The sequence below is a fragment of the Spathaspora passalidarum genome (genome assembly GCF_000223485.1).
Source record: "Spathaspora passalidarum NRRL Y-27907 unplaced genomic scaffold SPAPAscaffold_2, whole genome shotgun sequence".
Classification (NCBI taxonomy): domain Eukaryota; kingdom Fungi; phylum Ascomycota; class Pichiomycetes; order Serinales; family Debaryomycetaceae; genus Spathaspora; species Spathaspora passalidarum.
In genome coordinates this window covers 2,046,980-2,062,117 of record NW_006767426.1, presented here as the reverse complement: position 1 = coordinate 2,062,117, position 15,138 = coordinate 2,046,980, and the positions used below count along the sequence as shown (strand labels likewise).

Genomic DNA, 15,138 nt, shown 5'->3' with positions numbered 1-15,138 from the left:
AGTCAGAGATTAGCAAAGATTTGATTGGATGGATAGTACTTGGCGGTTTACACAAAATACGCTTACAAATCTAGATTCATAAACCTATAATTTAAAATACTCGAAACTACCAGCTTATTGATGAAAATATCAAATACTGGGGGAGTTAAAATAAAGAAAACAAGTAATAAAATTAAATCAGTAAATTGACGTGAAACGGTTAAGAAAAGATTTGACTTCTGTAAGAAGAGTCAACGAGTGCATTAAAAACTGAAATGCATATGAAAATATATTTGGACTCTGGTAAATTTTTGACTTCTTTTTTTTTGTGTGATTCAGATTTATTTTCTGAAATCGAAATAGGGCGCAATTATTCAAGAGAGCAAGAGAGTGAAGTAATCTATTGTCTCCTCGCTAGTTCTAGACCTTGCAATTTCATATTTACTGATAATCTTGTGGAGTTGCCGTCTTGTTTTTTGAAGGTTATCACTTCACCACATTAGTCAAGTTGACATTCGTTTTCGTTGTATAAATTTCCTTATCCTTGTGACATCTTCAAGTGTTAATGGTATCCTTGTAGATTGTAACAGACTACTCCCTTATGAATTGATTTATCGTTGTGTTTAACTGTATTCTGAGCTTAGATATTTTGTAATTTCCTACTAATTGTATATAGTATTTATTTTTGTAAAATTTTCGCAACCAAACTGCAAAATTTTTTGATGCTAATAAATAAGTTACTATATTTAAATACCTACATAATAATAAATTACCCTAAATTCTTCTATACCTATAAATAAACTTATACTTCTATCTCTTTTGATAATTCTGAATCAGCCAAAGTATCTTTTCGTTCAACTTCATCTTCTACCTCAATTACTTCAACAACGTCAGTACTTTGTTTCTCATTTCGTAATTGAAGCAACATAGTCTGCGCCCTCAGCATAACTTCATCTGCTTTAGAAGTTATATCCGAACTAACTGCAGATTGTGCCTCCAGGTCTGTCTGACTTTGGTGGTGATGCTGTTTTCTCCTGTTTGTTAATCTTCTCTTTAAACTATTAACACTTTCGTACTGAGTTAAATCGGATGTAGAAACGGCAGGACTAGAAGTTTCTATTTGCTCTTCAAGTGATACACTAGAATAGAATGATAATGCTTTGCTTCTTCTAGCTTTTTGTTTCTTTTCTCTTTCTGATTTAATTGGATGGGCATGGGCATTAGACTTCAACTTCATTAATAACAAATCAATAACAGCAGAAGATTCTTCAACACTGTCAATAACTGCTTTTTCTTCAGTGTTTGAAGAGTAGCTGCCATCTTTCACCAGTTCACCTTCAGATGCACCTTCTTCTTCAAGTTCCTTCTTCTTTCGTTCCTTCTCCGCCAATCTGTTCTCCAACATTTGTTTACGTGCTTCATAAGCCTTTTGTTCCTCTTCTCTTTGGATATTTTCAACATGAGCTCTCTTGAATTCATCAACGAATACCCTGAACTTTTGGAAAAATGTACCCTTGCTATTCGAATCTTCAAAATTCTCACCATAATATGCCATCAAGGATTTTAATTCACTCATTGTTCTCTTCAAATGTGCTTGTAAAAGCGAATTCTTTTTTTTCGAGTTTTGAATTGATGCACTAATAGCTGTTAATATCTTATCTTGAGGATGTAAATGTTCTGGATTGCTAAGTTTTCCTGACTCTATAGCATAGGTAATAGTTTGAATAGATTTAGACATTTCTTCACAATCACTTTCCAATTGTTCTATAGAAATATTCTGGACAAAACTCAAAGCATTTAAATCATCAATAAAACATCCATATTCGGAGAAAGAATGTCTAATAATTTTTTCAATATAATGGAGAAAGTTCATCGAATTCAGATCATCTTTCATAAACTTCAATCGTTGTAATGTTCCAATTTTGAATCCCATTGCCTGCTTAGAGGTATCATTCATGAAATTACCCACTGATCTAATTATCCCTAATACTTGTTGCAAACTATCAGAGTTTCTTAAACAATTATTAGCTTCATCAATAGCATTCAACTTTCTGACCATATCCATATAATCCTTTCTATAAGTTTGACTAAATAACAATGCCTTTGATCTTGCTTTCCAGTAATGTCTTAGATTGTAACACAATTCCAAAAATATTCGATCAGCCCTTTCTAATTCATTGGGGTCTTTCTTTGGCTTCGTAGCTGGGTGTCGTAAATAATCGACCGAATATGGAGCCAAGTTTCTGAATAAACTATCACTAATTTCAAGAAGAGATTCATTATTGAAAAACTCCAATATACTCACATTCTCCAAAATATCTGAATTACATCGCAAGACCTTCAATACCAATCGTTCTTCCGAAATATTGGCAAACATATGTAAATTGATACCAAATTGTTGGGCCATATCGCGTGACAAAAATGTAACCTTTTGTGGTGGTTTGTCTGCATCAGCTCCAACATCCATATCTTTCTTCTTCTTCATAGCCGTAGTTTTTGCAGCAAACACTTTTTCAACTTCATTAAATACTCCATGTTCTGTTAAACGATCTGCAAGAGGAGCATATTCAAGATTGTCCCAAAATGTAGATTGAATATTATCTAATTTATCCCAATGCATTTGTTTCATCTTGGTCTTTGGACGAAGAGTAGGAATGATGAATTGGGGTTCAAATTGTGGCTCTTCTTGTTTTTTGGGAATGGTCAATCCCTTGGAAGCGGTTATTAATTCAGGTGGTGTTCCGGGAGGAGGGGGAGGGGGAGGAGGAGGAGGAGGTGGTGGGTTAGTAAGAGTTACACCAGTAGATGAGTTTAGGGATGATAAGGAATCACTTGAACCTTGCATGAATGTAGGCATAGGGGGAGGTGGTGGAGGTGGAAGTGAGGCTCCCGCTGATTGTTTATCCATAAACGAAGGTAAAGGAGGAGGAGGAGGTGGTGGTGGTGGAGCTGCCGCTGATTGTTGCTTCATAAAATCAGGTAAAGGTGGTGGTGGAGGAGGCGGAGCGCTTTGAATAAATGGTGGTAATGGAGGAGGAGGAGGAGGAGGAGGAGGAGGAGGAGGAGGAGGAGGAGGAGGAGGAGGAGGAGGAGGAGGAGGTGGTGGTGGCGGAGGAGCCAGCATCTGAGTTACATCGTCACTTGCGTCTGTTGTAATCGAAGAAGATTGATCCAAACCAACAGATTCTTTCCCAGTCAATTGTTCATTTAATAAATGAAGCGACATTCCTCTTTTAATCGTTTTCGAACTAGTAATATGCCCTTTTCTAGTGTCGTCGCTATCCATCAGGTGGCTTGAGCTGGAAGAGAACATCATTGGTGGTGTTGGTGGTCTTGGAACATGGTAATGCGAAACCCCTTCATCCTTTAATTCCAGATATCCAACAACATTATCTGTTTTGTTTTTCAATATTGATCGCAATTCCTCAGACATCTTAGCGTCTCCCGAAACTTTACCAAGGTCATCATTAAAACTATCAACACTAAATGCATGATTCGGAGTCAAGTTTCGAGTACCTCCCCTAGCTTTGTCATCTTCTAATTGCTTGATTTGTCTTTGCAACAACGAAATTTGCTTATTCTGCATTGATAATTGAGATTTTTGAATTTCGTTTTCATCTTGTAATAACTGAATCGTTTTAAGTTTATCAATTCCCAATTGTAGTTCAAGTTCTTCCTTTTGTTGTTTAAGAATTTCCAATTCACGAGCTAAACTTTTGGATTCTGCAATTGCCCTTCTTGCCATATCATCTGTGGATAGGCGATCCATTAACTTATGAACAGTTATATTCAATGACAGTTCAGATTCGGTTCCCAAGTTATGAGATCTATTAGATACATTCTCTAACAAAGAATCAATAAGAACTAATGTATGATGGAAATTTTCAGAGCTTCGATTACCTTTCTTTAAACTGGTCAATTTGGATAATACTTCACCAATAATATCGCTTGATACATTTTCTTCTTCATCTTTATCATCACTTGGTGGTTTCTGATAGACTTTTTCTCTTTCATCAATAATCACTTCTTCTGGTTCAACGTAGTCAATATCTGGACTAGGAACATCTTCAAGATCCACATTAAACTGACTCTGATATTGTGACTCTTGTGAGGTATCATCCAAACTTGCATAGTCAACATAATCAGGAATATCAAGTTTATGCAATGATGGCAATCGTGGGAGATCTTTATTATATTTTGCTTGACGACGGGTCATGTATGTGTTATAATCCTCTTCAGCATAATATTCGTACTTTTCAATCTCATTATCAATTCGCTTATCCTCCATTAACCTCAATTTCTCCAAAATCCCTACAATATGCGCATCTCCAAGTTCCCGCCGTATTTGAATACGTTCTTTAAGTGAACTCGATAACTCAACCATAGAATTAATCAACATTAATGTAATGACACAATAATTTTTCATATTTGAATGTCCAGATCCAGTTGTAGTATTAGTTGGACGTTTATTAATCAACTCTTCAAAGGCATTTAGCCACGGTTGAAATTTCAGATGATCCCCTACCAGATTTTGTAACGAGGTTAAACCTTGACATGCACTAGTAAGCAAGACCTTCTTTTGGTATAACATGAGCATTACCATAACTTCTGTAACTAGGATACGTGTTGTTAATCGTGGAGAGATCAATGAAAAAACCAACGACTTGATTACATGAGTCTTATTTTTGATTGATAATGGATAAGTTGAAGATTCTTCATCAAGTAACAAATCTTCTTTCCTTTCAGAATCCAATATATGTTTCAAGCATTTAACAATGATATATTCTTTATCAAACTCTTCATTTGATTTAAAACTTTTCTTGTTAATTTTTCCAAGAATAACTGCAAGGGCAGGCTCTCCTTGTGCATTGCAAAAGCCTTGAATCCAGCTGATACCTTGTCTTGTCGAGAATATATTATCTGCTAATTTCTTTTCCAACTTCTTAAAATCTTTAATGCTCAATTTATTAGACATCATTCTCATAACATACCATTCAGGTGTTCCATCCTTGATTTTGAATTTTTTATTCATCATTCCTAAAATGCCTTCACTTTCGCCTGACAACAATGATGCCGAACCCGATGATTCTATAGATGGATTTCTTTTAGGAGAAATTTCAGTCACGATTCTAGTAACTCCCACATTTCTGGTTTTAGGAAGCACTTCTGGAGGAGGTAGTAATTCAGATGGAGCTAACTCTTCAGTGGACGGTATTCTAAACTGAGATTGGGGTATGTGAGGCAGCAGAACTAATGGATCATGCATGCCAAAGCGATTACTAGCTTGACGTGATAACGAATTTAAATCAAATTGTTCATTGGTTTCATTTTCTCGCAAAAGGAGCTCCCATTTCCTTTGAGTTGATTGGTTCCTTAAAGCTTGAATAGCTTCCGTTGGAAAAACCCGTATAGCTAACAAATTTTCAAATAATGTATCCACAATTTCTGGTTTTGGTAGTTGATGCTTAAAGTTTGAAACTGTGGTAAATGAATCAACTGTAGCAGTAGGGTTGAATTTAGAAGTTACATGCATTGTAGGGGATTGGTTTCGTTTAAACTTTAGGTGAAGTGAGTCTGTATCGCTTGAATATGATAATGATGATGTCGTTGAAGAAACACGCTCTAAAGCTTTGGGTGGTGCAAAATCATCATTGGATAACCCATAACCAACAAGATGTAGGCCAACGGCACTAACATTGGAAGGGCCAGTTACTTGTTGTTGTCGTCTGGGATCTAGTGCAGAAAAACTCTCAGAGCTTCCCACTCTATTAAAATCAGGAGAAATCTTCCTGGTATTTCGTAAGTAGCTGTTATCGTAGAGATCATTTAAATTTGAATCATGTTGCAAAAGTGTAAAGTAAGTGGCGGTGGTATCATCAGCTGAGTTGGCTGAATTTGTGAAACCGGTTCCTGTTTCCTTTGGCTGGGCAAAACTTAAAAGTGTTTTTGAAGTTGATTTCTTCAAACTCTTTATCTTCTTAGAGAGCAGGACATTTGACCTCTTGTTTCTATTGTCATGGCTATCATGTGATTCTTCCAAATTAGTTGTAGCCGGTGGGTCACCTTTCATTTCAGGCGAGGGTAATCTATTGCAGGAACTAGTTTAGTTTGAGTTGGATGAATCGATTTCCAGTAGTTGTATTATATAATTATGGTGTGAAACAGATGTAAATCTTGTTGTAGTAAAATCAAATTGACGACAAGCGTCAAAAAGGTAAAGTGGGACTTAAAAAAAATAAAATAATAGAATGGAAATTCGGTGTTGTTTAACGAATGTAAAAATATGTGGAGATTTAACGTGTTCACCCTGTGTGGTGCCCCTTGATGCAAGTTATAACTTGTGGTAAAGGATGTTGTTAATTAGTGCCCAGTACACTATTTTCCCATTGTACATAAAAACTTTTGATCTAAAAAAGCGACAGGCTTTTTGATCCCACTTTGGTTCCTGCATATGGTGAGCTAGTCTATACGACATCTACTGCAAAACCCAGAGCAAAAGTAAACGAATTATGAATGAGATAGTACGTAGAAGGGCTCCACTATCCTGATATTGTATGTAATACACAAAATTACATAACAATTGCTGTAGTAATATTGACATCAAGGGGCTACATATCCATTAGCATTCTCGTTTCCTTAAACGAACGGTCACGTGCCGATCAGAGAATTTTTTTTTTTCTTTTTTTTTTGGTTTGTTTACATTTCATGCAACGCGCGTCCTACTCAAAATCAGGAATTTTGTTGCAAAGTTTTCTACTAGGTAAGGTGGCGGTAAGGAGTAAGATCTGTTAGGTTAAGTATGACAACTCAAAGAAAACAAAGACCTACGCTCACTTCAAGGACCCAACCGACCATTTCCAGTTTTTTTGCCAGTTCAAAACCTATTAAGGCAGGGAATATCACATCCAAAACAGGCAGCTTCCCCAACGGAAAATCAACTTACAATGGAAAGTCTATAACATCATCACTAACTAGGTCAGATTCATTTTTGTCCAAGGCTATGACTTCTTCTTCTGGATTTGATGACCCAGCAAGCTCAGACACATCTTTTGACACCAGCATCGAAATTAACAACTTTCGGAATCCCACACTTTCCAAATCATTTGACAATAGACACGGTCAATCCAGCACAACGACCTCTGAAAAGAAGTCAGAGATCATCGAAATCCTGGATGAAGATGATACTAACTCCACTGATACCAAATATACCAGACAAACACAATCATTTGGTCTGACATCTTTGAAGAGATCTAACACTTCTGATTTCTTAGATAATTTGTCTGGCCAGGCCAGAAAAGTCCCCAAATTACTCAGAAATAATTCATCGGCAACTAAGCCTAGTGACCCGGGTTTTAGCAGTGCTATTTTAAGTGAAGAACAAAACTCAGTTGTCAGGGCCGTTGTACATGACAAACAAAATGTGTTTTATACCGGGAGTGCCGGTACAGGTAAATCCGTGGTTTTACGTGAACTAGTCCGAAAATTAAAAGAGATATATCGAGATAATGTGGGAATTACTGCATCAACCGGGATGGCTGCTTGCAATATTCAAGGTCAAACTTTGCATAAATTCTTGGGTATTGGTCTTGGGGATGGAAGTCCTTTTGAAATGAGCAAAAGGATAAAAAAGAACCAGTCTACCTTGAGAAGATGGCAAATGGTCAAAGTTTTGATTATCGATGAAATCTCAATGATCGAAGGGTTGTTGTTCGACAAGATAGAAGAAGTGGCTAGGATAATTAGAGGCAATTCAAAGCCATTTGGAGGTATTCAAGTCGTGTGTACTGGTGATTTCTTTCAATTACCACCAGTGTCCAAGGATAGGAAGGCTACATTTTGTTTTCAAGCCAAGACTTGGAACAAGGTCATTACAAAGACAATCGTACTTAGAAAGATCTTTAGACAAAAGGGTGATAATGAACTTATTGACATGCTTAATTCATTAAGATTTGGTAAATTGCAACCGGAAATAATTGACAAATTCATGCGTCTTTCTAGAAAAGTGGAATATAAGGATGGAATTGAACCAACCGAATTATTCCCTACTAGAAATGAAGTTAAACGAGCCAATTTTGCCCGGTTAAATCAATTGAATTCCCAAGCATATGTGTTTGAAGCAGTTGATAACGTCGTCAATCCACTCCTTAAGAAACAATTAGATAACCTCATGTGCGAGGAAATATTAACTTTGAAAGTAGGGGCCCAAGTTATGAACCTTAAGAATGTAGATGATCAATTGGTCAATGGTTCTATTGGAACTGTCCTATTTTTCAGTACACACCTATTGCACCTTAAAGTGTTAGAGCATTATGGTCCTTTGGAACTTTTTAATGACTCAATGTTGGAGGAAATGAAATTTTTATCATCAAGAATCGGTAAAACTACCGAATTAACTGCAGACGAAACAAAATTCATAGAAAGTGTGCCACCAGAACGAAAACCCATTTTTCAATTGCTTTGTGGTAAAGCTAGCCAAGAAGAACCTGGGAAAATCTTACCAGTGGTAAACTTTAAGATTAATGGAATGGACCATATTGTCATTGTAGATAGGGAAGAATTCAAAATTGAATTGAATGCCCGGAAAACCGTTTCATCCCAAGTTCAAGGAACGCCTGATGCTTTAATTCGAACTCAATTGCCTCTCTTGTTATCTTGGGCAATATCAATCCATAAAGCTCAAGGGCAAACAATTGATCGTTTGAGAATTGACTTGAGAAAAAGTTTTGAAATGGGGCAGGTATATGTGGCTTTGTCTCGAGCAATCACAAAGGAACATTTGGAAATTCGTAATTTTCATCCCAGTAAAGTCATGACTTCTGAAGTAGTAAAGAAGTTTTATGAAGAAATCGGAGCCTAGCACATGGTAAGTACTAACTAGCAATACCACGAATTACTAAACTCAGTTTATAGAATACATTTGCATTATTCAGTATTGTGACTAATTACTAAGTGATCACAAAAATTTTTCAGCTCGCCGCTTTTTTTTTTTTATCCTGCTTCAACCGTAATTGATAAGCTTTACATAAGAACATTCAACACCTAAAAACTATGGGAGGAGAGGAAGACCAACTAACTGGTGACTTGGGATATAATGGATTTGAGGTGTCACTCAATTACTTTACATCACTCCCAGATGTTGTTCTGATAGTAAGTTCTGAATTGACTGTTATTTTCAAATCATTCCTAAAGAAAGATCCAAAGACCAAAGAAAAAGCATTAACTGATTTCATTACCTATTTGGAGTCTAGTGAAAATGAAGCTTCCATATCTGACTATTTAACAATTTCTGCATGGATTCAGACGTATCCTAAATTGGCCATTGAAAACTCAAGGAATATCAGAGTATTGGCTCATCAGGCGCAAGCAACCTATTTGAAAAAAGTTGGAGGTAAGACATTCAGCAAGTATTTGAAGAGTTGTTTGCCAGTGTGGTTATTAGGAGTATTTGATGCAGATAAAAGTGTGTCTTCCACAGCATACACAGGCTTACTTGAATCATTCCAAAATGATAAATCAAGAGTGGATGAGAAAATTTGGATCATATTTGCAGATGCAATTCTCAACTTAATTGCTACCATTGTGGTAATAGAAGGTCCAGAAACCATGTCTGACAAGAGATACACAAGTGAATCTGAAATAAGTTTAAAGTATGACAGAGCATTAAGCAGTAGTTTAAGCATGTTAATGAAATTGATTTCCCTAATCAATGACGACAAGTTAACTATTGATTCAAAAGAAGATTTAAATAAAATTGAAAATATTTTGAACCTGGAACTATTATGGGATAAGTTAGGTTCTTCTATCAAAGGGGATACAATGAATCTCCCTCTTTTCAAATCACTTTTGATGCTACTTTCAAGAGTTTTTGATATGAACAAGACCAATAAATTTATTGCTCAAATCAAAGATATCAAGGGAATCTACAAAACAATTTCCAAAAGGTTCTTTAAAATAAAACTAGTCAATGATTCCAAATCATCTAGTGGTGCCATTATATATTCAAATGTTATTCTTCAATTTTGGAGTACTATTATTACCTTGACTGATTTTAGCATAAAAGCAAGTGATCAAGGATTTAAAGTAAAGAAAAATTTCTGGAATTTAGGAGGAAGCAAAGCCGTTGGTAGATTCTACGAATACTTAAGAATTGGAAGTTGTAATCTGGACCCTATCTATTACCAACTTATTTGCAAACTCTTTGATGTTTTTCAGGTATTATATGAAAAAGAAGAGGAGGCTGCTGTTGTTGACTTTGTTAGTGAAGATGAATTCGAATATATCACTGGCTTATTTTTAAAGCAGTTTACATCAAACCAACCTAGGTTTAAAGCATCAGCTTTAGATTGCCTTTTCCATGTTGTGCAAATTTTTAAATTACCCGATACTTCAAAATCTGGAACTATTTATGAAACGCTTGTCACGGTTTTAAATAATCTTACTACGATCAGAGCACAAAGCTCTTGTGATGAAATAGTAACCACTATTGCTTCCAGGTTTAAACTGAATTTAGACTATATGAATGATGCCTTGAACAAATTGAATTTAACTATCCAAAACAAAATTGTGACTGGCAAATTAGCTACGGATTTGTCTCTAACAGTTCCTGAAAAGAATTTTATAGAAAAGTATTTTGCTTTATTGAAGAAGTTAAACATGAACGGGCTAATTGAGGATTGTATCAAACATATTATTCAAGAACTTGAGGAGAATTCTGATATTAATTTAAAACTCCTTTTATCGGTCATAAAGGTATACTTGCAAACAGAAGTCCACTTTATTCCTGAAGTTATTGCATTCATTGAAGTATTACCAGCCTATGTCGAAGATGAATTTATTGATATTCCAATTGATTTGCTTCACACTGCCATCACAAAAGGATGTATAACAGAGGCACAACTAGTCGATATTATAAATGACTTTTACTTGAAGCTTACTATGGTATCTCCTTCAAATGTAAAAAACTTTTTGTTGTCATTGAAAGGATTAGTACAAATTAACCCAGAACAGTATGAAGACCTTTACTCGTGCATCTTAGAATTATCACAAAGAAAAGACTTGAGTGAACAACAGGTAGAAACTATTTTAAGTATTAGTTCTGAAGAAGAAGTGTTGAATAATGTGATTTCTCGTGCCACTGTTGATGATAAATCTTCTATTCACTTTGTTGAGCTTGTGAATCGTTACAATCTCCTTCCTTTGTTGCTTAGAGGGCGTGGATCGATGGAGTTTGATAAGATCGTACAATCAGCATGGAAAAGTGTGGATAATCCAGCCTGTAAGGATTTATTGATATCTTTACGTGAGAATCAAGAAACGTATATTACTAGTTTCCATAAGTTTTTATCAAGCTGTACATTGGGAGATAATTTGACAGAAATTGGAAAATTCATTAGTTCTGGACCAATTCCAGCTTCTATGCTCACCAAAGAATTGAAGACAATCACGAATCAAATAGACTTGAATACTGTGGCTATCTCAAATCCACTAGAGCTGGTCATTTACTTATGTCAGAAACCGCATGTTATTGCAATTAGCGAGTTTGGTCCTGTGCTTGGTAAATTTATTGTATCATTGGCCCCGGAATCTATCACTGATGAGATCATTATTCTTGGATTGCTTGTGAAAGAATATATTTCCGATTATGTATTTATTCAAAACTCTAAAGACTTCAGTTTTGAACAAGTATCGGAAATATTGAGTGAGTTGGATACATTCGTCAATGATACCTTGAATGCTATTTCGTTCGCTGACGTTGTAGGAGCATTGAATGGTAACTCCGATTCAATTATTGCTACCTTGTTTTCCATTGCAGAAGAAAATGATATTTACTCGTTTTATGCTGCCAGGGCGGTGAAGAAAATCATCGAGAATTCTCTTGAAAATGAAAGCTTGAGTAATTTTGAGCTGCAAGAGATCAATTACACGAAACTTGTTAAATCTTCATTGAAATTTGTGTCAGTAATTAGTGGAATGTCTCTGTTCTTGACTTCCAAGAAATTGGATCGGATTAGACAGTATGTGTTTTCTGAAATCTTGGGTGTAAGAAAGGAATCAGATATCGTGGAACAAGGTTTGAAATGGTTAACTTACAGCATTCTATTTTACAATATTGAAGATAAAGCTGACTTTTTACCAATAATGAAGTTTACCATGGTTTTGAATCAAATATCCAGCTGGTTTGACTCGTCTATTGCTTATGACCCAGAATTCATAGATATTAGAGTTCAAGTTGCCAGATTCTTGGGATTTGTTTTGCAGAAACAAATTACTATTCCCGATAATTATTGGGATTTGACAAATCAAGTATTAAAAGACAATTTAGGTGTTATTCAGGCTGACCCTGAACGAGCTGACTTGAAATATTATACGTTTAAATTATACAATTTGATAAATAAGATTCTGAAAGATTCGGTTGAAGATGATTACAATGACCTTCTTGAAATTTTCCTTGCTGAAGATAGCATTCAAATAGATAATCAAGCAACTGTATTGAACCAGCAAATCTCACAACGAGCTCTTGAAGAAAGTGACATTCCAACAAAAGTTCTTATAAATGAAAAGATGAAATTGGTTTCTACATTTTCATCTTCGAGACTGATTCTGACTCAAAGGGTTACTGCTTCATATTTAAGGCAAGTACTTTTGAAAGAACAAGAAGATTTTGTGGTAGAATATCAATTACTGAAATCCAAACTAGGTGAAGATGAAGAAGGTGGTATAGAAGCTAAAATATTGGATGAATTCATAAGTATTATTAGAAATATGAAGTATGTTGTTTTGGAATTAGATGATTATGATTTTACGAAATATCTATGGGCTTGGTATTTGATTTTCACGTATTTTGAGGACTCGACATTTAAAATAAGGTCGGATTATATCAATCAATTGTCCAAGCATAATGAACTTCAAGTTTTGTTTGAATTCATTGCCGAACATATGGACTTTAGTGATAAATTCTTCTCTAGTTTGGTATTCAAGCAAGATGATGGTGTTATTGAAAATCGTATTCCTAACTACGATCTAATAGAAACAGCACGCACAGAGGATTTGAAGAATGAAATTAAATATCTCATAGTTCATATTTACTATAAATGTTTAAATTATTGTGGCTCTCAGGTTCAATATTGGTTTAAGCAACTCCGTGATAAGCAACTCAAAGGAAAGATTGAGAAGTCATCTGCCAAATATGTATCTTCAATTTTGATTACGAATATCATGGAACAAGTGTTACAAGAAAAGGACAAGATTCAAGGAAAAGAAGAAAACTTGAGTATTAAAGTTAATCAAGTGACTAATGAAATCAGAACCACTTATGTTATTGATGAGCAAAAGATGGAAATGGTGATTAAAATACCGCACAATTATCCGTTAGCTAATGTCACAGTTGAAGGTCCGTTACGTTTGGGTGTTAAGGAGAATCAATGGAAGGCTTGGCTCTTGGCATCTCAAAGAATTATTTCATTAACCAATGGGTCTATTATTGATTCAATCGAATTGTTCTGTAAGAATGTTAATTTACATTTCTCGGGATTCGAAGATTGTGCAATTTGTTACTCGATTCTTCATCAAGATTTGTCGCTTCCTTCAAAGACTTGTCCAACTTGTTCCAACAAGTTCCATGCTGCTTGTCTCTACAAATGGTTCAAGAGTTCGGGAAGTAGTACGTGTCCTCTTTGTCGTTCAGCTTTTAATTTTAGAGTGGGGAGATCTTAGCATTAGTTATTAAATTAGTTTATTTACTAGAGTAATTACTTGTTGTAGTCGTAGGTGTAGTATGGCGATTATGAGGGACTGATGGCCTTGCAGTATTTGCCCATGGTGCTGCAGTCATCGGGATACCTGCTCGCGATGAGGGAGGATTTATTTTAATGTTGGTATTGTGGGACTGCACTGATTTCTCTTCATTTTGGTTATCTTTTTGATAAACGGGAAGTTCCTTTCCTGTCTTGATATCTGTCCAAGGGTATAAGATGTCTCCAAACCAGAAATGTTGAATCACTGGGAATTTACCCAAAACTTCCACCATGTACATTCTAATGAGTCCCTGTTTTACTTTGGCCCACAGATACACTGTTGTGTGAATATCATATATTATCGGACTATGTTCGTTAAATGGTCCCATTTTAAGTTTAAATATAAATGCAATTGCATTAATGTATAAATTCGACTGCTTATATGAATTTATAACTTGGCTTGTTAGAACTCGCAGTACAACAGGTGCTAATTTGTCAGTGTTGAATTGACAGGCACCAATAATGTACATGAAATGGAAATGATCATCTAGTCCCCATACACCATGTGACCCTGCTGGTTCTAAATTATAATCAAGAATCAAACGACGAACAAGGTCGTAATACTTGGCAAACACAGCTAATAATTCCTCTCCCTTGGGACAGTCAAGGATTTTGTAGTCTAACAATGCTCCAAGAAATGCAATGAAAGATAATTCATGTCCTGTTCCATAATCCAATCTTATTTTTGACCCAAAGGAATTTTGTATGTAATAAACAGCTTCTAATAAGAATCCATCAACATCTAACCGGGTAGGAAATTGTAAGTTTTCCTTTATTAAAGATGTTAGGCATACGTTCACTTTATCATGCCACGTTCTACATGCTAAATTTCCAAATCTTGTAGGTCCCTTCAAAGGAGGTGTCTCGTCTATAAGTCTATTCAACTCGTTAAATATATTGATTAACCCGGAAGTATTGGAACTGAATTCATTTGTTAGAATTGGAGTTGGGGAAGGAGGAGGCATTGATTGAGTATTTTCAGGTATAGCTGTAACTATTGAAGATACTTTAGTAGATTGTTTGCCTGAACGGGTGACAATATCCATATTTAACATGTCCTTGGGGACTTTACAACCTTGAACTGTTTCCATAATAAAATCTAAACTTCTCTGCAATTTCACAAAAGCAATTGAATTTTTAAAATTCTTGAGGTCAGAAGCATCATATATCTTCTTTGTGGGGGTTGACCAGTTCGTCATTTGGATCTACGAATCGGGAAGGGGCTTGATTATATGGTATAAATCTATTAAAAAGAGTATTTAAGCTTAAAACAAGTTTGGTTGCTTTGTTTTAGTGGGCTTAAAAATGATCTGAGAATCGACATGATTTTTCAGCCGCACGCTTAAACTGGAAATCGCGAGAGTTC

At 35.5% G+C, this 15,138-nt stretch overlaps 4 protein-coding genes across 4 annotated transcripts; 2 read left to right on the top strand and 2 right to left on the bottom strand. All coding sequences in view use genetic code 12, as the record gives it.

Moving 5' to 3' along the window:
* Positions 1–303: 303 nt before the first annotated feature.
* On the bottom strand, positions 304–5,512 carry BNR1 (Bnr1p; the record flags this gene model as incomplete). Its single annotated transcript, XM_007374121.1, has 3 exons — positions 304–2,661; positions 2,779–4,044; positions 4,186–5,512. 3 exons carry the CDS (start codon positions 5,510–5,512, stop codon positions 782–784), a joined length of 4,473 nt encoding a protein of 1,490 aa, XP_007374183.1.
* A 3,473-nt stretch (positions 5,513–8,985) lies between these two features.
* SPAPADRAFT_149713 (uncharacterized protein) lies at positions 8,986–10,320 on the top strand (the record flags this gene model as incomplete). Its single annotated transcript, XM_007374120.1, has 1 exon — positions 8,986–10,320. A coding segment is annotated over one exon (1,293 nt), but the record flags the coding sequence as incomplete, so codon positions are not given.
* A 1,548-nt stretch (positions 10,321–11,868) lies between these two features.
* SPAPADRAFT_60032 (ubiquitin-protein ligase) lies at positions 11,869–13,692 on the top strand (the record flags this gene model as incomplete). Its single annotated transcript, XM_007374119.1, has 1 exon — positions 11,869–13,692. A coding segment is annotated over one exon (1,824 nt), but the record flags the coding sequence as incomplete, so codon positions are not given.
* A 19-nt stretch (positions 13,693–13,711) lies between these two features.
* Positions 13,712–14,971, bottom strand: RRD1 (peptidylprolyl isomerase; the record flags this gene model as incomplete). The annotated part of the gene is made up of 1 exon (XM_007374118.1): positions 13,712–14,971. The coding sequence occupies one exon, from the start codon at positions 14,969–14,971 to the stop codon at positions 13,712–13,714; it is 1,260 nt and encodes a 419-aa protein (XP_007374180.1).
* Positions 14,972–15,138: the final 167 nt, after the last annotated feature.